This window comes from Corvus hawaiiensis, chromosome 19, assembly GCF_020740725.1.
Source record: "Corvus hawaiiensis isolate bCorHaw1 chromosome 19, bCorHaw1.pri.cur, whole genome shotgun sequence".
Classification (NCBI taxonomy): domain Eukaryota; kingdom Metazoa; phylum Chordata; class Aves; order Passeriformes; family Corvidae; genus Corvus; species Corvus hawaiiensis.
Window position 1 is genome coordinate 4257783 of NC_063231.1, and position 27022 is coordinate 4284804.

Sequence of the window (27022 nt, forward strand, 5' to 3'; positions counted from 1 at the left end):
ACCTGGCACAGGTTAAGAAAGCATGCCAAAAAAATTGTCCTTGTGCAGGTGTTTCTCCTCCAATGTATCCTAAAGCAATCTGTAGTTATAGAAGCGATACAGTAAACCACCACCACCATCAAAAGAAAGCCCAAATATGAATTAACTAACATTAATTAAAATCAAGTGTTTCTTCCTTTTACAAGCCCAGTTTTCCTCATATCCTCAGTGATGGAAATTTCCACTTCTCTTTTTACATAACCAGCTTCATGTCTAAGCCCAGTAGTTCCCACTTGCAGGATGAAACCTATATAAAATGGGCTCTTTGGAGGGATTCAGCATGCAGACTACAGATGTTGCCACATTCAGAAATTTCTTCTAAAAACTTTTTCCTACTCTTCCCTTGGGTGGAGTCTGTTTTTATGCAGAGATCTGGGGCACATTTTGTGCTCCAGGGCAATTACACACCAAGAAAGTTATTCCATGGCAGGGAGGAGACATTAGCACATCTTCCATCAGAGACACAGAAAAAGGAAAAGATCAACTTGATCTTTCTGGCCTTTCATAGAAGAACATTGATGGAAATATAGGCTTTCTATTTAAGAACAAAGGATCCTTATGCGGTTTCAAACTCTACACTACTGCTAAAAGTCTTGTTGCTAACATTTTTCAGTGACAGAATTAAAGAAAATTGCAATTATCTGCCAGGAATGTGTGAACATAATGATCTGAGAAACTGCTCAGAGGGGGTAGAGTGCTTTGTACAGGGATGAACTTTCCAGTGACACTTACTCATCACCATGGCATCACAAACATCACACAATTAAGTCTACTTGAATTTTGTGAGGACTAGCACAGCTGAGAAGAACAGAGCTAGAATCCCCACACCTTGTATATTCTTCCCAAGTCTGCTACATACCTCCCATGGGATGAAGGAGGATTAATTTTACTGTGCAGCTTCATTTTGCATGAGATGGACCACTCTCTGTCCATCTGGTCAATCGAGATTGTCAGCTCTTTAGGAACACTGGTGTTTGCACAGCGTGTACAAAATGGGAGTTTAAGCTTGACTCAGGCTTCTAGGCATTATCTCAGTCCCTACAGAAGGGACAATATTACTAAGTGATGACATGTCACAGGCACAGGGAATTTAACTGACTTTTCCAACCTCAGCTAGGAAGCCTGGCTCAAACACACCCTGTAGTTTTTAAATACCAGTCCAGCATCTTTGCAGACTTGTTTTAGCACCTGCACAGCTCCTTTAGTGGAACACTGGGCTTTGAGCTGGTTTTGGGAAGTACACAGTAAGAGGAAAGTGTGGTCCCAACACTGCTGAGGAGAAGAGCAGCATCTGTTAAGTTCCTTATGGTGCCTTGTCCCTTCAGAGAGCTGCGAAGGTTTGTGCCTCATTGCCCAACACTCCACATCTTCTTGAGATTTTTACACACAATTTATAATTGAGTTTTAAAAATTTAATTCTGAGCTGCTTCTGTCACTTCCTCTTTCTCTCTGGGGAACCTGAACTGTGGGAAATCTCCAGTCTGTAAGTACTCACCCTGCATGCATGAATATGTAGGTTAGGTACCTCCAAGCCTGGGCCCGAAGCTGGGGATGGTACAGTAATGCATTCTTCAGGTACAAGGGGTGGCTGACTTGCAGCACAAATCTGTCTAAGACCACTCCATTGTAAAGAAAAAAGGCAACCTAGAAGAGCAAAGAGATTCATTGGTTAGCAGATGCCTTTCCTCACCAAAAAGTACCTTTTAGCTCAAAATAATGGAGTAAAAGATCATATATACAAAAACTTTTCTCCCATTTTACAGCTTCACACAGCATGAATATTCCCTGTTTTGAGGCACCTGTGACACACTGATACAACTCTATATGTGGCCTTCTGTAACACACCAGCCCCTGAGTCAGAGGAACCTGCTCCCAGTCAGCACCTGACTGCTATCAGTGTCACATTATATCCTCCTCTGTACTTACTTGAGCACATTACTCAGCAAATGTGCAAAGATCTCATTTGGACAACACATGAGCAGGTCAGAATATTTAACCCAGAGGTTCTCTCATGTCCTTTTTCTCCCCCCTCAAAGAACAGAGGTAGCTGTAGAGAAATTTCTCTTCTAATTCCATTGACTTATCAGTTTCTCTAGAACTGTCCTGTTTCCATTCCTCAAAAAGTTTTTCTCTAGTTTCCCAAATTGTGTAGTCTCTTATACAAATTGTTCCAATGACAGGATCACAGTCTCCACTTATACGCACCTCAACAGGCAACCAAAATGGCCACCAGTTTTACATCTGTCCTTGTGCAGGTCTGAATGAGTCCTTCCCTAACCCTTGATTGTGTCCCAGCAGAGCCTTTGGCAGTGTGGGGAGGTTCCTAGGGAGGTCATGAGGGTACTTGCCTCTACAATAGTGATGGTGATCATGAACCAGGGCGGGGGGCAGCAGGTGTAGCTGTCGTAGTACCACTTGCGGTCAATCTCCCGTGGCAGGGTCTCATATGCCACGTGCCGGATCAGCCTCTGTGAGAGGCTCAGTCCTGTCTCCTCCAGCAGGGCCTTGCTGCACAGCCTCCTGTTCCCCTGGAGGATGGCTTGGCGGAAACTGTTCGACCTTTTGTTGCTCATCTGGGTAAAAGGGAAAGGAAGAAACCATGAGTACAAAGCAAGGCCTGGCACAATCATCAGGGAGAATAGTCCCAGTTTGGCAGCACCAGATCCAGGCAGGCAGGAGAGCCACCATCAGGCTGAGCTTTAGGAACCAAGTCTCAGGACAATCACAGGGTGACCCACTTGGAGTGCAAGGAAAACCAGTACCAGGGTCTGCCATTATGATGCCATTAAATGAGGTCAGCGCAGAACTCTGGCAAGGCAGAGCAGAGGCTGCTGATGCACCTGGCTGACTCTATGGCCCATTCTCCAGCCTTCCATGCACTGTCTTCACCATTGGTTATCACAACCCATATTCCTGTGTCCTCCTTCCCTCTGCTCCCCCTGCTCTACCACACTTCCCTGCACTCTTGGGGCAGAAAATTTCTCGAATGTAGCAGCAGGAACTTTCACAGCACATATAACCCTTGTGGCAAGAACTAGCTCTGGGCAAAGAAAATTATAACTTTGTGTAAAACAAAACTGCCTGAGCAACAGCAACAAACAACACATTAATCAGCTGTACAGGCTGTCTTAGCTCCTGTAAGCTTGCAAGTCTTTACAAGACTTCTTTTTATAAGTTATCCTCAGAGGGGGCAGCTTCTGAGGTGGCACAGGCTTACAGCTAATTTCTATGTGCATTATCACCATACATGCATAGATGTCTTAGCTCCTGTAAGCTTGCAAGTCTTTACAAGACTTCTTTTTATAAGTTATCCTCAGAGGGGGCAGCTTCTGAGGTGGCACAGGCTTACAGCTAATTTCTATGTGCATTATCACCATACATGCATAGATTTATCTGTCTATCTTTTTGAGCATACACTTTCCCAGTTTGGATGCATAATTAAAGCAATTGCATTTGCAAATTAGGCAGATGGAATTTTATGCTCAGCCTGCTGGGGGCGGCGGAACAAACCAGGTCTGAAAGAGCCTGTTCCAAGATTTGGATAATTTTTAATTAGCCCCGATGTCAAACAAACCTGCAGCATTAGAGCCACTGTCTGTACTGGCTGAATCTTTGGCAGAAAGCTCCAAAGACTCACTGTGTACACAGGCTGCTGCAGGGGGACCCTCTACTGTAACAGGCAGCAAAGCAAACATGACAGCCTGGTCCTTCTTCTGAGAGAACTGCTAACTGCTCTCAAACCACCAGCACCTCCAGCCTCTCAGAACCAAACAAGAGATGACACTCAGCAGTGTTGGCTTCCAGTTGGTTTCAGCTGGTATCCCAAAGCCAGCAAAGCCCAGAGCTTGTGCTCTCAATGCCCAGGCAGTCAGGGAATCGCTCGAAGCTGGACCAAGCTGCTTAAACACAGTAATCACTGCAGGGAGCCACCTCCTGTTAATCACTGGAGGAGGGCAAGGGGCCATCTGAGGTGATGGCACTGCAACCCACTCTGCCCGTCCCTCCTTAGCCTTCATTTGCAGCCTGTCCCTCCAACACAGAGGAGCATTGACAGGCATTCAATGTTCTTGTATTTTTTTTAAACTGGGGAAAAATTTGTTGCTGTTGTTGTTCTCTGTGAGTTGTTTTAGTGAGAAGATGTTTTACCCTAACAACTCTCTCCATTTTGGTACTTCTCCCTTGGTCACTCTTTCCTTCGTTCATCCAGAAAACACTTGTAAAAGAACATTTCTGGAAAAAAAAGCAGAAAAGACAAAGAAGAAAAAAAAATGTCCACCAAGTCTCTCTCTCAGTCTTCTCAAGTCTATCATCCAAAAGCCTGTATCTAAAACTAGGGAAGATGAGGGGAAAACAATTGTTGGTGGTCCTCTGTTGCATTAAGAAAGCCTGCTCATATTGAAAGACATTATTTTCGTAGAGAAACATCCAACAGGTACAAGGCTTTCCTTAGCATGTGTGAAATGCCTTTTGGTAGGTAAGAGATGTACCTCTGTTTCAAAGATACTTTTAGCCACCTAATGACCTCACTGTGCCCACAGAAGAAACCTTCACCTCAGGTTAGTTCAGAGCAGCCTTTTGGATATGTTCTGCACATGCTCCCTTGTAGAGGGATTCCTTCTGGAACAGGGGCATACGATACCCCAGGACAATCTGGGCAACTCAGGGCTGCTAGGGAAGAACCCCTGAAGGGGCCTCAGGCTGCAGGCTTGAAAGACACCTGGCAGCAGGCAGCCTTGAAATCCTTGGCAAAGTTATACACTGGTCGGCTCCCCCGCCTGCTTAGAGGCTGTCCTGTGGGAATAGGGCGTGAATCTTCGTAAAGTAGATACAAGTTGGTGTAAGTAAACAATAAAGCAGAGCACGATGCTCAAATCGTATCGGTGTTCGTATCATGACTCTGGCCAGCTCCCCTGCGCTCGGAAACCCCGCCCCCCGCTAAACTCCCTCACAAAGTTCATTCTGTTCTCTCTCGCTTTGCCCCTCTTATGGACAAGAATAATTTCACACTGAATCTACAAACTTGCCTGAAGATACCAGACAGTTGACTGGAGCTGCTGATCTGCTTATTACAATTACAGTGATATATGGGATTTCCTGCCTACCACAAAACGGTCAGTGCTTTTCCCTGCTGCAGCACTTCAGTGGAAAATACAATAACTTCCAGAGTCAAGGAAAATCATCACTGCAGTTCAGCATCAAGAAGTGCTGACCACCCTCAGCAGATGATCACCTCATCATTGCAGATACTGCTGAGGGAGATGGGCAGGAAACTCCAAAGGCTGCTAATGTCCATGGTTAGGCTCATAACAAAGATATCCTTGCATCATGTTGAGCAGAGGATCCTAACGGAGGCACCCCTGAACTCGTCTGTTACTGTTTAGTATGACACAAGGGACTGGCTCAGTCACCTGAACTCAGCACAGCCCCATCAGTCCAGTGTCCTCTCTGCAATAATGCTTGTGCTGCCCATGGAGCCCAGACAACAGCCAGGGCACTGCAAATTCATCACCATGGTGTTTCTGAAGGTGTTCCTCAACATACTAAAAACAAAACGAGAAAGGTCTTCTTAGATTTAAGAGCAAAATATTGCAGGATCACTGTAAATCACACCTCAGATGACTAAAGCCTCCACTGGCTCTCCTTAGGAGGTGGGAAACTGGACTTCTGTTCAGCAGAAGCTCTGCCTTTCTTCTTCCAGACAGGAAAATAAATCACAGGACCTTTCACACCCCACACAGAAGCTAACATGGAAGGGACATGAAAATATTTGCCAGACCTTCTTTGGAGCAAAGGATATGGAAAGAAGGTCCAGGTTCCCTCTACATGACGCAGTCTTGGCGTGGTTTTACACCCCAATGAGGCAGGGACGCAGTGTCAGGAGTGTACCAGATGTGCTGAAAAGCCCCCACAATCCAACAAGATGTGCGTAAGTGGATGTACTGAGCCCTTGATAAAATCAGGCCTCTCAGGAAGGAGACATCCTGTTGGTCCCCACCTGCACTCATTGCCCATGGCACCAAGGAGGAGATGATCTCCAAAGAGACAGCACAGCTGTCTGCCAGGGCTCAAGCAAACACAGAAGTCCTGGTCCTACTTACACAGCCCCACAGGCCTTTGAATCAAGCTAGGAGGAGATGGGCATGAGGAGAGACAGAGGATTAAGTCACTATTGCTGCTCTCACCCATTCTTGACGAGAAGTCTATTTTGTTCCTCAGACTGACTTTGGAAGACTCAAATCATCCCAAACAGTCTCGCATATGGTCAGAATTTGCTGACTTTATTTTGGAATTACATAATATTGGTATTTATGAGCCAAGTATTTAATCATCAGCTGAAAGAACACTAGGTCCATTGTTGGCCTGCACATTACTATGGCTTCAGAAGCCCAGGGCAGCCCATCCCACTTCTCTTCATGCAATCGATCTGGGACTTCTTTAGTGAGTGTGATATTAAAGCTGCAAGCAGATGGGTACAGCAAACAGTATGTGGAGAGAAAAGGTAGCAGGGGGAACAACACATTCCCTTAGTCCTTCATGCCTGCAAAATGTTATTATGCAAAGAGAAAGAAATTTCCCTCGCAAAACAGCCAAGCTGAACTGACTGGTACCCAGATGCTGCCACCTGTGCCCTTTGGTATTACCATACCGAAACAAACCAAAGCTTAGTGTTAGAGCTCCTCTAAAAGGCTGGGTTTGATACCTCTGTGCAAAAGGAAAACTTTTTCCTACTTAAATCTGAACCTGTCTTCAACACTGAAAACGTCAACATTTAGGATGAGTCCTTACTGTCTAGTGTAGGACAGTGACAAACTTTGATGAAGTACAAAGCCCTGCTTTTGTTTAGCATACACGGCACTCTAAAATTACTCTAGGATAATCTGCAACTCGCAAAGGAAGTTGTCCATTCCCACCAGCAGACCAGTTCCTCTGTGTTCCTTGGATATCTGTACTACTGTAACTATCTCAGATAATCAATAGACAAATCATGTCATATTTCCCCCATCTCCAATTTCAGAGCTTGTGTGGGGCACAGTACCCTTTTTATGGTTTTATTCAGCCTCACTCAGAAGGTTTTGAAAAACATGGATTTCTGCCCATTATGTATTGGCATCTTTGAAACTGGTCTTGAGCTATTTTTAAACACATACAGCTCTGTGACAGGCAATGCATTCACCTCCCCAACTCTGATCCTCCAAGACACAGAACACTAAATCAGAACTTAGCACAAGCTTTTTAAAAGCCTCTGCCAGCTCCAGTTTTATAACCCACTTTACTTACAAATGCAACCTCTTCAATCAATTTTGCTTTCAAGATTCCCATTTATTTCTTTCCCTCTGCCCACACTTCTACAAAATGCTAATGTGGGTAGAGACAGCTTTTCCAAAAATGTATATCTCAGCATCAAGTTCATCTGTCACAGATGCTCACATCCTCTAAGCCAACCTGGTAGCACTTTCCCGAACAGAATCAAAGGGAAAAAACCCCAGATACCAACATTCTGATTTGGTCTGACCAAGCAGTGGTTTACTCTGTGGATTCAAAGAAAGAGACAGGAGAGACAAAATAAATTATCCCTGCTCAAGGTTTTTCCCGATTCCTATTAAATGTGCCAGGCTTAGGCCTTCCAGCACTTCCAATAGAAAAGGTAAACCACTTTTCAAATTTCAAGGTTACTTGAAAGAACATTGCTTGCAGGACAAGACTAACATCGTGGTTCCAATAATACTGTGTCAAAACACAGTGAGTTGGAAACTGCAAACCCTCTATACCTGCTCCATTTCCCATTGATGCTGGGAAGGATTCCACCAATGAAATGAATCCAGATCCAATTTTGTGAAACAATTTTTTAAAAAAAAATCTTTATAACATTTCTTACTCATGTGTGTATTTTAGATATGCACACAACCATTTAAATTGATATTGCACTCCTCAAGTTTCAACTGTATGTGACGGAAAACAGTTCAGGTTAGGGATGGGTATTTCTATGGTAAGTTCCACTTTATTTGGCATAATGATTATTTGACAGACTAGTTCATTTGGAAGAAAGTTCTCTCTTCTGCTGCTACTTGCAACCAATATCTAATAGATTTAGGTTTAATCATCCTTGAATAGAGAGCATCTTAATGTATCTTTCTATACTGCATTACAAAGTCCTACAAGTCTAGGCAAGTGTTAAAACTAGACTGAGATACATTGTTTTTCTACATTTTTTCTTTAGCATGAGACATACAGTAAGTTCCTATAGTCTGATGAAGCTGTAAAACACAAGTCAAACCCTCCACTGAACCAGCTCATTTCTCACTTACAACATTCCAGGATCCACTTTGGACTTTTTGTTTTTGTTTGTGGACTGTAACACGATCCCAAAGTATTTTATCCCTTCAGCCAGTCCTGCTCTTTCTTCCAACACCAATGAGATACCCTGCCCAGGACAGAAGAGCTGGCATCTAAATCTTAACCTTTGTGTATCTACAGCATCCAGTGGCACAGACACACTGTAAGACTCTGGGTAGGCACTTCATCTCCTTCACCCTCCATATTTTATCTTATTTTTAAGACTCCAGCAATATTTTGACACAGTAACTGCTCTTTTGAACATCCTGCTCAACAGCACATAGCACAAGACACCTTCCACTAACACTTAATCATGTTCCAGCCTCTTGCATGAAGTAAGAAACTCCTGCAAAGATCTGCCTCTCACCTTCTCTGGTGGCCAGCAGAACTGTGGATCTGGCACTCTCGAGGAGGAAGAGCAGAGGCTGCAGATTTCTCAGCCTGCCTCTCCAGTTTTATTTCTTTACTTGAAGAGGTAGGATTTACAGCCTTGCAAGTCAGAGAGGGAATCACAAAAATTAAAGGAAATCCTTCTCTGAAGGGTAATGTGTGCTGGCACCAGAAATGTTTGGATTAGGGTGACCAGATTATTGTCACATAGTGCTTCAAAAATATGTGTTTTTTGTTGAAAATGAGATAGAATTAGCCTGTTCCTAGAAGCCAGCAAGGCCAGGGAGAGCAAAGCAGGTGGTGATTCTTGATCTGGAAAACAAAGGATGTGCATTTAATTAGCTAATTATTGAGATGCTACATCAGCTTCAAGTTACTACAAAGCTACAGCTAAACATTTCTGTTGGAAGCAGCAGTGTTTTGTTTTTCCCAAGTCACATGAACTCTGTCTTAGAGCTTACTACTTACTGCAAGCTCTACTATAGCTCACAGGGTATTATGTGAAGTAATCCAGGACTGCCAACAGCAACTGCTGTTCAGCAAGAATTCCAGCAAATAACATCTCAAGTGTAATTACCTCCTGGCTTGTCTCTTCTCTAAAAGTAGCAAAGTTAGTTAAACACCTTGGTTCATTATCTCCTCCTGTGGCCCATGCTGTTCATAGGCAGAATTTTCACTTTGCATCTCTTTTCACAATGCTGCAAAGCAACCAGACAGCAGATGCTCGAGATGTCTCCACTTGTACAGGAAACACTTTTGTTACTCTGCACTGTCTCAGACACAGCATAAGAAACCCCATCTGAAACTGCTTTCTGCTGTTATTACAAACCACAGTGCAGAAACAGAAATGGATATGATTGCAGCATTGTGTTTTACAACTACATGAGCTGAATTTCATACACACAGAGGAGAAGTAATTCCCAATGAGTTGCCTATCTGATTTTTTTTGTGTCTTTTCTGTTTGCAGATCACACCAGGAGTTTTCATCTTCCCTGAACTTATTCATTTCTCAATTTATTTCTTGAGTGATTTCTGGGGTCTATTCTCATATTTTAAAACTTCCAACTTCATAAATTTAAGTTGCTTTGCTGAGTTGAGAACAGACACATGTATGGATGTCATTATTAAGGTGAGAAGTCCTCTAATTACATTTTTGATGTATCTAGAAGTTCACAAAACATTTTGGACATCAGACGATAACACAGCTTTGCTCAATAGCAGTCCTTTAGCTGAGGATCACAGTGTTTGAGAGAGCAGGCAGAGTTCTTGGTGCTCATAATGATGCTGGAGAAAGGGAAAACCATACATACAGAGAGCCATGCTTGTACAGTCTCTGGTATAGTGAAAGGTCAGCCTTTCCATCACGACACCCAGCACCATCATTTTTGGCAGCAGGTCAATTCTTGCTAAGCTACTGAAACAGACAAATTAACCTGAGCTTAAAGCAGAGAGGGCTAATGATCATCAAGCACAAACATGCACTTAAACACCACCACACAGAGGATTGACAGCTATGAAGTGAAGGAACTCCGTAATTTCACAGTGATTCTGTGTCAACTGTGCTGTTTCTTTCCATCAGGAAGTTCAAAAGTAAGTTCAAAAGGCAGAGAAAAGAGAAGGAGCCCTAAAAAAAGCTTGGATGTTGGAAATCAATAGAAATTAGAGGAGAAGGGAGAAGAGAGATGTCATTTTTAAGTAGTTTAATGTTCTGGCATTTGCATTGCCTATTGATTAGAAAGTGCAAAAAATGCAGACAAGGATAGAGGGGCTGATAACAGGAAAATCAATGGCTTCTTTATAGGAGTCATTCCATAGTAGTGAAGGAAATTTGCTGTTCTGCAGAAATCACACCAGCTGGGAGTGAGCTGGCACGATCTCCTATTCCCAAAGGAGGAGAATGTCCAAGCATTTCACCTCCCACCTACCTCTCATTAGCTTGTGCTGCTCCTGAGCCCTGTGGAGCGAGGAGAGAGGAAAAAGCCCAGTTCTATTCCTAGGCCTGTTGTCAATGTGTTAGCTGGCCCTAGGCCATCATTTCTGTAAAAGAAATTCGATGATACCTCTTCCTGCTACCTAAGTGTTGCGCAGCCCAATTAGTGAATGCTTGCATGGTACTTTGAATACCCCCAACTGTGGAACCAGCAGCTGTTACTATAAATACTCTGCTGAGCACTGAGGACCACACTGTTACACTGGAGCTGAGGAAAACCTCATACTGTGTGATCTGTTTAAGAGCTGCTGTATTTATTTTACTGTGTACTTCGACATAGGCAAGGGGCTAACAAGACAGCCTGGTTAGATACAGCAGGTTTCTGTCATTCCATCAAAGTAACTTCACCTTGACACTGTCCACAGCCTGATGGAGGCCAGCATCAGGGTCCTTGACAGCTGGGCCATATTATCATACTTTTCTGATGAATGTGAAAACAGGACATATGGAAGACACTTTCTTTCTAAACCAAGGACACATGCATGAGTGACCATAACAAACGAAGGGATCAAATACCTACATTGTCTGCAGAACACACAGAGATGCAAATTACTATACTCTGCATCAAGGATACATCCAGCTTTCAGAGAAACCTCAGAGATGTCACCAACTTCCATTGCTCTTTGACTTTGTCACCCTGGCTTATTATTATTAATATTGCACTAAATCTGATGGGATTCAGGCATTCAATAACAGAGCAAGAACAAGGCAAAGCCCCTGAATGGCCAGTGTCCAAGATACCTTGCAAACAACATTCGTAAGCTATCCTGGGCATCTGACAACACATGTCTACAATTGTGCTGACTCAACAAACTGCCTTGACAAGAAACTGAGTGATCCCTTCACTAATTGACTCATTAGTAGAGATAGAGAGGCATCCAGATCATGACTCATGCACTCTGAGACACCTCACCTGGGATAAAATGAACATGACCTAGAAACACTTTATCCCTGTTGCTGTTGATGCCTACAGCAGTGCAGTATGACGCCACCCAGCACGTCAACACAACATTATCTGTATATTTTTGTCTGGAAGTGGTGCAATCTCTAGATAAAACAGGAGACATTCAGACTGACATACCTCTGCTTGCAAACAAATGGCTCATTATAGCAGCTAGCAACTGATACTGAGAGCAAAAACATCTAAACTAGCAGCAGCCATTGCTTCATGATCTTTTTACAGCTCCCACAGTTCCTTCCCATGCAAATTTGTTTCCCTGGAAAAATCAGAAGCAATTTGACTCTTGCTGAAGCATTCAGTCACCATTGAGTGCTTCAGCAAGTCCATGCAGAATGTGATGTGGCAAACACTGGTGTTAATAGAGGGAGGGAAAGAGAGAGAGACACTGTCCATCAGCAGCCCATAAGCACAGCCAAGGACTGAGAGGCCCTGCCAGCCAGAGCACTCACCAGGTTGACGAAATCCTGGTAGCAGATCCTCCCCTCAGAGTTGCTGTCTGCCAGGGCTAGCAGGACCTCCAGCTTGTGGGGATCCAGCTCCGAGCTGTGTCTCTGGAGAAGGGAGCGAAACTTCTCAGTGCTGATGTAGCCAGTGTTGTCAGGATCGAACTGGGATAGGAGGGGAAAGTGCCACAATTAACAATTCCATGTTACACACAACTCTGTTCTCCTATGCATTCATCACCCGCTGCACACCCACAGGGACCCAGGGGCTGCTCTAGGCTTTGGTGACACTGCCCTGCAATCACCCAGGGGCTGGAAAGCACCCTGCTGCAGAGTGGGGTGAGTCCAGGCACCATCATCCACACCACCATCCCGTCTCCACCCAAGCTTCAGCTATGTCAGCTCCCTTCACCTTCCTTCCCTCTGCATCATCATTTCCCTTGTCTATTTTTTATGTCTCTTTCTATCTGGAACATCAAGTAAACCAGTGATGCAGTTTGTGAGATAAAATGCACTGAAAACAGCTTTACTCCTCTATTTCCTAACAAAATTGCACCACAGGAGTATGCCATCCCTCCTCAAGCCCTTTCTGTGCTCAGTGTTTCTGACAGTCACCTTTCCAGATCACCTCTACATATGCCTTCACTATGGTAAGTGCTTTCACTGCTGAAGAGCTATTTTAAGACACTTGGGAAAGAAAATCTTTGGACAGGAAGCAAAGCAGATGAACACCATGTCAAACTAAAAGTGACAAGGCAGCCACATACCATTTTGAGAATGTAAACCAGAGTCATTAGAAGGAAAGTCCCAGATGAGACCTGGAGTGAATCCCACTCTGACCAAAAACATCACTGTTTTCCCTCAGCCTAAGTGGCTAATCTCCTAAAAATGCCACTGATGAAAAGAGACACCTTTACAAAGCTGTCCAAACTTATGACTGATCCAGTGGCCTCTAGGGCACTCTGTGAGGGGCTGCCAGCTCACAGGGCACAGCCCCAGCCCTGACAAAGCCCGTGCTGGCACCATGCCGAGCATGTTTCTTATGTGCTTGGAAAACTAGTGGCTGCAAGCTGCCAGACCAGCCTGCACTAGCCTTGGTGCAGTCTGATCTCTACCAGTTCTCTGTTGCTGGGAGATTTTGCCTTTGATTTCCCAAACTTGGCTGTGAGAATCCTGGTGCTTGCTGGCCTCCTTTTGTAGATAATGATATCAAGCTTGTTGGCTGGATTGAATGGCTGTCAGGGGGCAGGCTGGTCAGGAGGGAGTCTTTTCATGGAAACATTTGGGACATAATAGGGCCTTGGCAGAGCCAAAAAGGTCCTGACAATCCTTGGTCTTTCCTAATGGAGAACAAAAGTTGAACAGGCGCCTGGCCTTCTATCAGACATGGTGGAGTAAAGGCTGCCTTGGCAAGGGAGGAGGTGGGAAGGAGGATGTGGCAGAGGATGCAGCCTGCCAGCAGCAGGGCTAGCATGGCTCTGCAGTGAGCAGAACAGCTGTAAAACAGATCAGCCTCAGGCATGGGCAGCTTGTTTGGAGGCTGCAGTGCCCATGTGCGAGGATCTGGCTCCATCTCCTTCTGGCCCGAGCACCTTTGTACCACTGCTCTGCTCTCCCCAGCCGCTTGACTGAGGAGGAGCTGCCTAACCTGAGGAGGGGAGGACACAGCTCCTTGCTGGAGTAGGGCTGTCTGCCTTTTGTCAAAACAGCAGCCTCTCTGTGAGGAAGCTGCTGGGGCAAGTGGATTACACAAAACAAGATAAACCAAGTGACCTGTGGACAGTCAGAGCTGGGCACTCTCTCCCGTTCTCTGCCAAAGGTTGTCCTGCCCTTGTGAGGTGGCCTGGATGTACCTCCCTGACAGCTGGCACTCAGAGCCAAAGGTGGATTTCATCAGCTGCTTAGTGCTAAACAAAAGCTTAATATTAATCCCTGGAGAAGCTTAGCTCCCCTACTCTGGCCCACTCTGATGCTTTGAGTTAACAGATCAAACTCTAAAACCAACCCCAAAAGTCAGGGTTTCTGCACTTGGGCCCAGCTCTGATGAGTTTTGGCTCTTGCTGTGACTCTCAGGCCAGCCTGTTTGTGGTACCCAGTCCCAGACATATACCCAGGAAACGAAGTATTATTAGCACAGTACCTGAGATGACCTTTCTCAAGGGGAATTTGTAGGCGCTGGGAGATGAGTCATTCAGTGAATGAATCTAAGATCTACAACCCCATAGATACTGCTCTGTTCATCCCTGTTTCCCAAGAACATTTGACCTAAACAACATCGTACTTAACTGCACCACTTTAACTGTATCTTGATATTTAAAATGTCAGAACCTAGCTTGTCTAAGACAAAACTATTTACTCCTTGAAGGCTTAAGTACCTCCCTACTTTGAGGGCCAGGGTCAGCACCCAAAGTGTGGGACTCTCCCCACGCTGTGTGCTCACTGTTTGACTTTGTAGGAAAGACTAAGGGCTGCAGCCACATGGGACATGAGTATTCCTTCAAAGGGCAGATGAGTTACAGAACTGAAGCACACAGGCCCCCAGAGCACAGAAGAGCTGATGAGATCACAACCCACTTTTCCCAGACTTTGTTCTGCTTTAAAGCCTTTCAAAAAGAAGCATTTTATAACCAAGAACAGAAATTACACAACGGCTTCAGAGCTTCAGACTAGCCCACAAGGACACACTAATGACTTCAGACTCACTGGTGCTAGAGCTGATACATCCTGTCACTCAGGATGCTGCTATCTGTGGTTGCTGGCTTCCAAAGGCACAGCTGAAGCTATATCTGTCTGGTGGCTACAAGGGAATCCACTCCAAGGATACTTCTTTCTCACACCAACAGGCACCAGCATTCCTCCTTCAGCTCACAGTCTTGCTGCTTGCTCCACAAAAATCAAAGCAGTGGCAGAAGGTAGCTGGTGTTTTCTGTAGTGTAATTGGGCTAGGGAATCTCTTCTCCTTCATGTTATTATATATAATTATTTTTTGGCACTATGTTAATGATACTAATTCGAAATAAGTTTGAAGTAAAACAGTGGATTTGAACAACATGAGAGTAAGAGATAAACAATGAACAACTGACATCTGAACTAAAATACCTCAGAGCAGGGTCAGAGCACAGTTTCCTCAACGTGGAGCAGAATGTTTTACTGTCAACCCCAGCTGTAAAGAAGTCCTCTTATTTATGTTTAGACAATTTTTAATTGTATAACAATTCTATATAAATAGCATATAAAAATCTCATCTGTCGCCACTCAAAATCTACACAATACTTCAAACACTGTTTCTGCTATCCACAAAAATCAAGTGGTTGAGCAGGTCCTGCATATCCTGTGTCCTACACACGGCAAAACATAAAATCACAGAATGTGCTGAGTTAGAATGGACCCATCAGGATCATCAAGTCTGGCTCCTGGCCCTATGCAGGACAGCCCAAGAATCCCATCATGTGCCTGAGAGCGTTGTCCAAATGCCTCTTGAACTCAAGACAGGCTCGGTGCTGTGACCACTGCCCTGGGGAGCCTGCTTCAGTGCACAACCACCCCTTGATATCCAAACTAAACCTGCCCTGACTCAGCCCTAGCCGTTTCCTTGAGTCCTGTCACTGGTCATAAGATCAGTACCTGCCCCTTCACTGCCCCTCATGAGGATGTTGAAGACCACAGTGAGGTCTCTCCTCATTCTCTTCTTCTCCAGGCCAAACAAACCAAGTGACCTCAGCCACTCCTCACACAGCTTCCCCTCAAGACCCTGCATCATCCTTGTGGCCTCCTTTGGACACTCTCTAATAGCTTCATGTCTTTTTTATAACGTGATGCCCAAAACTGCACACAGCACTCCAGGTGACACTGCACCAGTGCAAAAACATGTGACAGCAGACTCAAAACACTCAGGTCCATCAATTATAAAAGAGGCAACTGACCTTTGCTAGCTGCTTCATGCATTTATCCATGACGATCTCCTTCAGGGCCAATTGTCCCACAAGCCCAGCCGAGCACCAGGGTCTCACCCGAGGACAGACAGCAGGGCTGTCTCACCCTGGAGGCAGCAGCAGGGCCGTGCTGGGCCTGACTCCAGCCCCACTGGGAGCAAAGCTCCCACAGCACAGGTGCCTTCCCTCAGCACAGTTCCTTCTGCCTGACCACACACTTGGGCAGACAAGTGATCAGGGATGAGGAAGCCGTTTGCCCCCCCTCATCCCCCCAGACAACAGGACACTAATGGCTATTTCATGCAAGGTTTTCTCTACATTTCAATGACAATCACCCTTAACTCCCTTGATCCTCAACCAGGCTCTTAACCAAAAATGTAAATATGTTAATGACCGTAGCAGCCATCTGACCCAGGATCTTAATTCCCTGGCCCAAAACAAGCTGTTTTTCTCCTGTTTCTTCTTTATATTGGAGGAGACACACCACAAACTAAAGGTCCCACAGCAAAACTACAAGACAAAAATAAGGTGAGGGGGCCTCATAAACTGTGATGAAAATAGAAATTCACTTGAGGAAAGAAAATGAAATCTCTAATTGTTCCTCTTCTTTAATTAAAGACACATCAGCCACGGCTGAGTGAGCAAGTAGGGTGGAGGCTGGTGCTGCAGACAGACAATGGGTATCTTGGGAAAACTCAGACATTTCACAGAGTGCAGCCAGCTGCTCCTCTCCCCATGGCAAACAGCCCTCAGGGGCATCAGAGCAGCCGGAGAGTCAACAGCTGAACTGGGTACAACAGGAGGATCCTTGGCTGGCTTTGGGATTGCAGGAACAGAGTTAGCTACCACCCATAGTTTCCTCGTTGAAGGGCTTTGTCTTGGCATCACCCAAGCCACAAGTTGTCTTTCCAGCGGGCAAGGTTCCAAGCAACTTCATCTAATTTGGAAATTGGCCTTGAGTTGGACCAGTTCCTTAAAATCTAAATCATTCTAAGGTTGGGTGCTGGAGAGACTGGCCTGGTAGTATCAGGCCTCCTGGCACTGACCCCAGCTCTGCTCCAGACTAGGAGATTCTAGAAAGAAATTGCTCTAAGCTTTAGCTTCTCCTCCCTATTATATAGAAATGACAACTCCTAATTCATTTCCCACCAGAAAGGAGCTCTCAATAGTTGGCCTGTCTCTTATTTAAATGTAGGCCCTTTTCCACTGGAAAGGGGGAGTGAATTGCATGCAACATCTTTTCATCACCAAGGATTTCAGAAACCACTCTGAGCTTTGCTGGATGGAACTCAGACTGTTAGGTGGCATAGCCTCTGCAATCTAGGGATGCATAATGATCCTGCTCTCTCTTCCAAAGGTGAGAGGTGAAACCCTGAGAGAAGAAACCCTGATCCAGCAGAGAGGAAGGCCAGTCAGAGGTAAATGCATATCCCTCCACCTTGAAATACAGCTTCCCAGCATTTAAAGTCACCTCATCTGAGTTGCCTGAACGCATGTGGTAAAACATTAGTGCTGGCTCCAGTGACGCACACGTGCCTCCCCTGTAAATAATGAATTTACTCACTGTTGCAATAAGAAGTGACGCAGATTCCCCAGACAGGTGCAAAGGAGAGCCACTTTATTGCAAAAACCCGGCTTTTTAAAGCAGTTAGCTGGTTATCAGTTTACATAGTTTTAAGGCATAACAAACATAATTCAACCAATGAACATACACCATGATGTGGGCACGTGGCAGTCACGCAGCATGTTTTTCTACCCCTAATTCAGCTGAGTCTCTTTCCCACAGTCCTTTTCTACTTAACCAAATGTAGCGGGTTGAGTTCGAAACCAGGCAGAAACACCAATTAAATGGAGTGGTTTTGGTTCAAAGTATTCATTACTTACTTATTTTCTTTCTGTGAGATAAGAATTAGGAGAAAAGCAAAGCAGGCACAAACCTTAAACAGTTGCAGTACAATGAAAGAGTTTTATTACTAATAGAATTAAAAGTAAAGAGAAAATAACAAAACAAAATTAAAGCAAATCCCCTCCCCCCTCCAGCACTTCTCTTTTACCCAGCTCACACAAGGGATAACAGAACATGGGATGTTAGTCAGTGTTCCAGTTCTTGAAAAGTCTCTCTCTTATGCTTAAGGAAAAAAGGGTTTTCCTTCAGTTGCACGTGGTTCCCAAACTGCCACTAACAGCAGACCCGCCCGGAAACAAACAATCTGCTGTGTGTAGAACATCTCTCCCATGAAAAATCTCACAGTTCCTTCACACTGCAAAACATGGGCCATCACATGGGGTTATTCATCTTTTTAAGGATAAGTTATTTTGGCCTGCACACAGAGGCTTTTCTTCGCCACAAGTCTCTAACAGCCTCTTACTACTTCTATATAGCCTGGCACAGGCATTCTTCACAATCTTCACAGGCACACGAAGATACTCCATCCCCCCATGTTCTTCAAATGGATTAAAGAGACAAACAGTTTGTGGTATTACAGTTTCTTACCACGGTATGCAAGAAGGTTTTTAAGCTGCGCGCCAGAATCGCGGCACCGCCCTCTTTTCTCCCGTCGCCATGCTCAGCTCCGTCCCACGTGACTCACTTCTCTTTCTCTCTGACTCTGAAGCCGCCGTGTTGAAGAGTGTTCTTGTTCAGGCTTTACGGTGGGGAAAGCCTCGCTCCCTCTGTGCTGCTGGCTGCGTGGTGTCCTCTTCAGTTCAGCACGAAGTGTGCTGGCTGCAGACAGGAGGCTCTGCCGGCTCCCGCTGGCTCCGCCGGCTCCGCATGGAGAAGAGAGGGACCCGCCGGTCCCCAGAAGCCGCGCTGGATGGGTTTAGCTGTGAGCAGTCCATGGCTGGTTTTAGCTGCCTGTGGCTCTGGGACAGTCCCCCCCAGCGACCCAGGGTCCGTGCCGCAGCGTTTGGAAAGGGGGAAAGGGGCAGTGGCCCCGGCCCGGCCCAGCGGGGCTGGGAGGCTCGGAGCCCCCCCACCTCCCAGCAGGCGACCTCCGACAAGAAGGGGCAGTCCCACCTTTCTGTGCGGTTTAAGTATGTAAATTGTGAGAAGCGTAATTGGTCTTAAAGACTGTCCATCAACTCAGGGTCAACCCAACACACCAAAGTAACAGGCCTGAGCCATGATTTTACAAAGGCAACAAGGCCTTCATTTTATAAGGTTTTAGCTATATGCAACAACTCACCACTGCCCAGACAATATAAAGTGATTAAGGGCTGTCTAGCAGTACTTTTAAGGCATGTTAGATTGCTTTGACCTGAGGTGAACCCAAGGGCTAGAAACATCACCCAGCTCTCAAAAGCCAGATTGCTTTTAAGCACAGAGGATATTCCCTCACCAAGCAGTGCTCCCAGACAGACCTGCTCCCAGGAAAGCTGCAGTGAGAGCACGGAGCTGCCCAGCTCAGCACTCACCTAGGCCAGGAGGCATTCCAGAGAAGGGGGCCTGTCACCTGGATTTGGGTAAGAGTGTCTCAGCATGCAACACATGGCAAAGTGGAGATGGAGGGGGCTGGTATAAGATTCCCTTTTCCCTGAAGAGCAGAGTAGTCTGAAAGACCAGGTTCAAAGCTAGTTGGCCAATATATAGAGGCATTTCTGTTCTAATTTATTTCTCCTATTGTCTTAGGCATAAAGACAAGGAAGGAATCTACATTACCACCATCTGTTGTTACCTTCTGCAGAAGCACTTCATCTAAGCAGACAGCAGAAGCACAGCTTCAACAAGAATGAGAGAATCAAAAGATTCACTCAGTTTTGAGGTAGACAGGAAAGAGGGCTTGGGACTAGATTTGATTTCGGTATTGCCAAGAGTCCTGAAGGGAGCCCAGAGACTTGTGTGGTGTTGTGACCTCCCAATTTACAGGGCACAAGCACCACACCTGTGTTTGTGTGATCCAGCACAGCTGGATGATGGCTGCAATGGCAAAGGGCAATTGCCAAGCCACCAGGCCAAGAAGCACTCTGAACAGAGGTGGCCTTCTGAGGTTTCAGGTACAGAAACCTATCAAACTTTCCAGAGCTGGACACCACACTGAACTCCTTGACTCTACAGAGGTCACACCCCTGGTCCATAATCACCTGTCTTGGTTTGAAAGACAGGTGTTTGCTAAGGAAGGCAGGAGCCTCCCTTGGAATGGCAGATGCGACTCCTCTTTCCTCTGAGTTACTATAATTTTGAAATCAAGGGGCTTTTAGGCAAAGATGTGGGAAATAGGAATAACAGTTCTTTACTATTATATATCCATATGTGTATAACAAGTCAAACAAACAGCAATAACCATGGCAGTAACAGCAAACAATCACAAACCCAGTCCCAGCCTTTCGGCTGTCAGGCCCTTTCCCCTCGGGTGCAGTTCCGCTCGCAGCCGGCAGGGGCGCTGGCGGCTCCCGGTGAGCAGGGCAGGTGCGATGGTTCCCCCGCGGCTGCAGGGGGCGCTCCGGAGCGAGCTCGGGGAGCACGCGGCTCTGGTGCCCTGGGATCCCGGGGAGGGATGGGACAAAGGCTTCACAAACGCCTGGGCAGCCGATCCCGGTGTCCGGCCGGACTCTCGGGAACAGCAGGCTGGAACGGCAGGCTGGAATGGCAGGCTGGAATGGCAGGGACGAGCGCAAATTCCGGGTGGCAGAGGAGGTGTATCCAAACTGCGGAGCTGCGGTGGGAACCCCCCCGGAGGTCTGGGCAGGCTGGGCGAGCACGGCTGCAATGTAGCGAAGGCTCGAAGCAATGGCTGGGGGTAGGGCGGCCATGGCCTGGCTCCCAGTGGGGCAGGGAAGGTGGGCTTGGGATCCCGGGGTTTCTCTGGCAGAAGCAAAAGCAGCCGAAGAAAGCAGCCTCTCTGTCTGTCCAAACGCCGGGAACTGATTGTCCACACACCCAGGTGAAACAAAAGAGTAGCCAATGGGTAGGTCTTTTATTTTTCTGAAGTACCCAGCAATTTGTCCCCCTAGCAACACGTATTAGGAAAATTCCTTTAACAGAAAAAAAACCTAAGAGAACTCCTAAAACCCCAACACCACCATAGGCCAAGCAAATCCTAAATTTGGAAATCCCAGTAATTTCTGACCCACAGCTTGCAGGGGAAGTCTATCATGCTCAGCCAGGTATCCAAATTCATGTTTCTGTCTCCATGCTAATTTTTAATACAACTCTCTTTCTTATCCTTCCTCTGCCTGTGGATTTCTTGCTGCAAGTCCTTGCTAAGACACTGTGAGATGACAGAGCTGAGAGGCACTTACATGACCCACTGAGTGGACTTTCAGTCCTCGGCCACCTCCACATCCCACCACTCTGAGTGATCCCACTGCCTCTCTCCAAATCAGCCTCCTGGCAGAATACTTCCAGAAATCAGCCTCTAGTCTCAGCTGGGGAATTGCACACAGTGTTCAAGCCACCCAGAACTAAATTATTCAAAATATACCACTGTACTGGCTTTGAAACCAAAGCCGCTCCCCAGAAAGAAGCCAGGGTAAATAGAAGCTCCATTACCAGCAGCACTGACAGGGGAGGAAGTGCAGCACTGAAAGTGAGGGAGATAATTACATGAGTAACGAGACAGCATAGGTGGCAGGAGATGCCCTCCATTATGCCACAAGGCTTAATGCAAAGAGACATGTTTATAGACTGAGCCTTCTCCAACTCTGCTTCTTCCTGTTTTATTATTTATGTCAGTGCATTAAGACTAATGGAAAGAAGCTGAGGCACTCTAAAAAGACGCAGGTGGGTTTTTTTTAGGTGAAAGTATTATTTTTAATCTTGATCCAGCACTGGCCACGTTGCACATTCCTGCATGGGTAGTTGTCCTCAGCCGCAGTAACAGACTGGGCAGGCTACGACCCAGACTGGCGAATGATGTATCCGACAGCACCAGCCCAGCTCTGGTGCTATCTCTCATTTCTGGTCCCAACATACTTAATGTATGAATGCCCAATCTCTTGCTCTCCTTTTAGGATTCCTCTGGTTTTTAGGCCTCCACAATCTCCTGAAGCGATGAGTTCTGCAATCTAGATAAAATAAACCCCACTTTTCATCTGGATGGTGTAAGGCATTAAATATCAAAAGCTGAAAACAGCAATATCCATAGTATCATACGACACGTGATACTCTCATTTACCACCACATAATTATTGTTCATGTGGTTTTAGACTTGGCTGACTGGAAAATCTCAAAATTCTGTATTAATATCATCTCTCAGGGCTTCTACATCATGAAGGGACATAACATGTAAGTAATTTCATTCAGATCCAAAATGCAACACACTCTGGGTGAGATGCTGCATTGATTTGGATTACATAACTCAACAGAAAACATAAGCATGCACAGTCAATCTCACAACTGGGAGACAGGCTCTAATCACTATTGCCACAAAGAAAGTAATAATAAAAACCAAAGCGAACCAGAAACTGACACACAACAGTGAGAAGAGCTGTTCAGTGGGGGCTCTATTTCAGGCCAAGTTCCTGCAGTCAGACCCCTGCTTACCCCCAGGTCAGCTAATCATACATAAGATTTCTGTAAAATTCACTGCTGTGGATAATGTCTCCTGTCACAGCTGCATCTATGCTAGTACAGATGAGTAAGATGAATCTTCTCATTCAAAACAGGTTTTTGATCTGATATTATCTGGAAAAAGTTGCATAGGTGGTATCAGTGTGAAAGAGTCAGGGGAGGCGAAATATTTCTGTTCTGTATGTGGACAAAAGCCCAATGAATTATCTCTATCACACGATGATGATGATGCACATTCTGTCCCAGCAGTAACTCTGGAGAATGTTACACAGCAGCTGCTGAAGTTAGTTTTGAATCAGCAGGTCAAGGTAACTTTCATCCAAAAGATTTTAAAAAGTCATTACAAGTACTGATTTTCTGCAAGTCTGGGAAAACTGGAAGAACATCAAGATCTGCTTGCTACCTTTCTTCCAGTTTTGAATCAGCAATGTAGCCCTTCCAACCCTGGCTCCAAAACTCCTGTGCAATCACAGTGACAGACACCCACCCTGCTCCCTAAACTGCCCGGCATGAATTTAATGTCTTGTTGGTCTAACAGCAACCCACAGCAAAGGAACAGATGACTGGTATTGAGTAACGCATACTTGAAGGAGGACTGGTCTAATATCAGTCAGAATAGGCCACAGAAAACAGATTATGTCCAGTTGATATTATCTGGATGAAAATACAAACTTGGTGCAGATCATAAGACAAGGTTGCTGGGCAGGACTGATTTCTGCAGGGCATCTGATATCACCAGACATCCCTGAGTCTGATGATTTGCTGTGACACAAACATTCAACATGCTGAAATCTGGCTATTTGACAGGCCTCAGAAATAAATCTGAGTCATAGAGCCACCATCACATGGCAATGCCACTAATGGGGTCCCACGAGAATTCATTCTTCCTCCTACAGAATTCTCATTAGTGACTTTGGAGCAAACTTACGAAAAGCCTGCGTTGTGCTCACAGATGAGTTAAAGCAGCAACTTACTAAGCATGAGCTGGGTCTTTTGGTAAATCTGGGTACTTGGAAACAATACATATGACATTAAAAATAAATAGAAAGACATCCGGACAGAAGCCAAGAATGCCAGCCAGTGTACAGGGTGGGAAATGCCATCTTCAGCAGCTGCCACTCCTGGCAGGGGAAAAAAAAAGCCCTTGCTTGTCATAGTTGAGTGCTCTCAAGGTAACAGTGCCTGCAAAAAAGGAAATGGGACCTGCAGGTTTGTAAATGAGGTGACATTACGTCTTTAGCACTTTTTATTGGTACAGTCTGACTGGCTGCACTAACAGGCTCAATTCATTATCTTATGAAAGGGAAGGTTAAGCAATGACTTGATCGCTGTCCAGAGGAACAGAAATTTGGCAGTACAGGATTGTCCACCAAGAAAAAGGTATAATCACATCTAGGGGATAGAAGTAAAACTGGACAGCTTTAGATTAGAGTAAGTTGATTATTTTTACTATTAACAAGTGAAACGTCTCACTAACTTCACCAGAAGTTTTACAATTGAATGGCAAGTTCTCCTAGGAGATGAGGTATGGTTGAGGTCAAGCAGAAGATCACTCAGAAAACCTTCTTGCCTACATTAGGAGACTAGATGATCCCAGCAGTTCTCTTCTGACCTGAGAGCAAGCTACTAGGGTTCAGAAAAGCTCAAGCTAAACAGATGCATTTAAAGCTCCAGTTAACAAGTGCCATAGCACCTGTGTAGCCAAAAATGACTCACCTATACTGGAATTCAAACCATGCTTCTGGTTAGAGCAACAACCACATAGCAAAACTCCTGCTAAACAGACTGGGAAAGGTATTTAACTCATACTGGTCCTACAACTGGCTTTGCTCAGTCATAGGGACTAGAAGCTATGAAAGACACTCCTCTGCTTTCCAAGCTAAACTGGAGCAGAAGTTTAAGTGAGCCTTGTGAAGAGGAGACAGAGGTACCACATGATTCCCTGCAATGCCTTGTAGGCACTGGCATTGCACTGCAATGACATAACCATCTCAAAGGTACTACAGACAGGCTGGTTCCAAATGCAACCTGGAACTGAGCGCATTCTAACTTCTACCATTTAAACACTTGAGAGCAAGAAATCCTGGTTTGCATCTTTCCAGGGTGATCATAGGAGTTACAGCTGCAGGAAGGAGCCAGACTGCTGGAAGCTGTAGTGGTTTGCATTGTTTCTTAGGTGATCTACCCAAATCATTCCTGGATGACACTGAGACTGCAGGTTCCCTGCATTGAACTGCAATAGTAATTTCTGCAGTGTTTGCACTTTACCAGTGTCTGCTATGTCAAATATGTTTTGGTTTAAGGGTAGAAAAGATTTGTCCAAGTGCCAAAGTTGCAAAACCACAGATCAGAAAAATCAAGCTGCATTTTGGATTCCTATATGCTCTTACCGGGGACAAGAGACAGTGTTCCCGGAGTTCTCTCTGCCACAAGTTTTCAAACAGAAAGAAAATGTGTCTGACATTTTAAAGCAAACCATGACTAAATAAACTCCACAACAGGAATGCAACTAACTTCATAGGAAGAAGTGCTGTTCATGCAGGGTTCCCAGTCCAAGCCTTGTTGGAGCACAGAGTTCTGCCTGCAGGTGACAAGATGCAGGACTGGCCTGGGGCTAGATGTGCCCTGCGAGGGTCAATGTCTCTGTGGGGCCAAAGCACAACGAACAGGGAATCCCTTTTACACACTCACCAGCCTGACAACAAACCACAGCAGGGTTTGAAATCCCACTTTGATACAGTTAGGAGGGGAAAGGGTCCTTCTCAGAGAATTGACAAGTCCTCCCAGAGCCTGGCCCTGCCAGGCAGTATCAGGGGCTCCTTTTAGCCTCATAAGACAGCAGTGGATGGTCCTTTCACAGCCTCCCACACAACAGAGAGCTTGTACTGTCATTCAGACCTGCACACACTCACAGAACTCCCCTCCTTGCCTGTCTCCACGTCATTTCTACCTCCTTTACTGAGCTGATCAGATTTCCCACATGCACAGGGCTCACACAAGCTTTCAGAGCACCTGCTTCCTCTGACAAGCCTGTCCACTCTTCCCAAGCTCTAATACTCCCCTTTTACTTGACCAGACTGACTTGAATACAGTTTAACCATTCAAAGCTGAAGGCCGCCATGGGCATCCAGAGGCCAGCAGACCTCCCACTTTGTTTTCCTGCCACACTGCAACAGAGACCTGCTCCATCAATAGCCTGGGGTGATGTCTGCACACTGCTGGCACTGTGGGAGCTGCAGGGGACCAGGTGCTCAACAAGCTGGGAAATCTTTGGCAGAGACTGTGGTCCATATTTCCTGTGTCTGCATCACAAGCATAGGGTTGTGGCTGCCTTGAGACACAGAAACAAAGTCCTGGCTAATGCAATTCACAAGCTCTGTTTCCTGGGGAACACTTCAAACACACATTCGAGCTCAGAGATGGGTTGACAAAACTAATACAGCCTCCAAGTAGATGATTTAAAAGAAGGAAGCAGAGAAGACACAGGCAACAACCATAATTACAGAGCCAGCATAATTAAGAGAATTCACGTCATGTTCCTTGAGAATGAGGAAATCCAAACAACCTCCCAAAGAGTCACCTGAGAGCTGCAACTGCTGCAAACAAAGGGGAAACAAGCCAGGAGGGAGAGACAGAAAGACCAGACTGAACAGAAAGGTTAGGAAATTGCAATACTCTTCCTGTTCATGCACCATGCTGCATCTCCAGAAGTGGGGGGAAAAGAAATCTTCTCACCTGCAGGGTAACTAGAGAGACAAATCCACCCAAAACAGTCCTTACCAGGCTTCCACTGAGGATTAATTAGCTCATCAGTTGGGGCCAACTTCTAGCAGATCATCCTCACAGAGCACACTGCAGACTGCTGAGCTTTGGATAGTCATGGAGAAGGGAGTGCAAAGACACAAAAGGAGGACTGTGGAAGGGGCAGGAGGAGAGGGCAGCCCAGAGTGGCTGAGGGGAAGCCCCAATGAATGGAGAAAGGAAAGCAGGGAGGTGGATAAGCAAGAGGTGATGAATGGTAGGGAGGGCATGGAAGTTCTACACAGGGCAGAGAGCAAAGACAGACCTTGAATGGGGAAGACTGAAAGGTGCCGCTTGAATGCAAGGGGAAAGAGGGAGGAGAAATGAGGCAGGGAGAGAGCTGAGCAGCACAAAATGAAATAGTGCAGACAGAACAGCTTCCCACATGGACTTGACAAGGCCTTAGAGAGACAGACAAGTAAAACAGCATGAACTCTAATCCGGGAGCAGAAAAGCTGCCTCAAGCAGACAGTGCTACCATCGTCTGTCCCTGTATAATCCCTCCACCATCGGGCACCTCCTTTGCTCCCAGCCAGCAAATTCTCATGAACCCAGAGCAAATCAAACAGCAGCCACCAAAGGTCAGACTGCCCCCATCAAAGGGAGCTGTAGCAAAACTGA

At 45.7% G+C, this 27022-nt stretch overlaps 1 protein-coding gene across 3 annotated transcripts in view; it reads right to left on the reverse strand.

Moving 5' to 3' along the window:
• Positions 1 to 27022, reverse strand: part of RHBDL3 (rhomboid like 3) — a 71808-nt gene that overhangs the window by 13363 nt on the left and 31423 nt on the right. For 2 of the 3 annotated variants that reach the window (XM_048323663.1, XM_048323664.1), the window contains exons 3-5: positions 12164 to 12322; positions 2388 to 2612; positions 1535 to 1683 (exon numbers count right to left, since the gene is read on the reverse strand). In XM_048323663.1, the coding sequence (XP_048179620.1) occupies positions 1535 to 1683; positions 2388 to 2612; positions 12164 to 12322 (533 nt within the window). Of the gene's footprint in view, positions 1 to 1534; positions 1684 to 2387; positions 2613 to 12163; positions 12323 to 18583; positions 18619 to 27022 lie in introns of those variants that run through there. The other variant, XM_048323665.1, reaches the window with a different exon arrangement.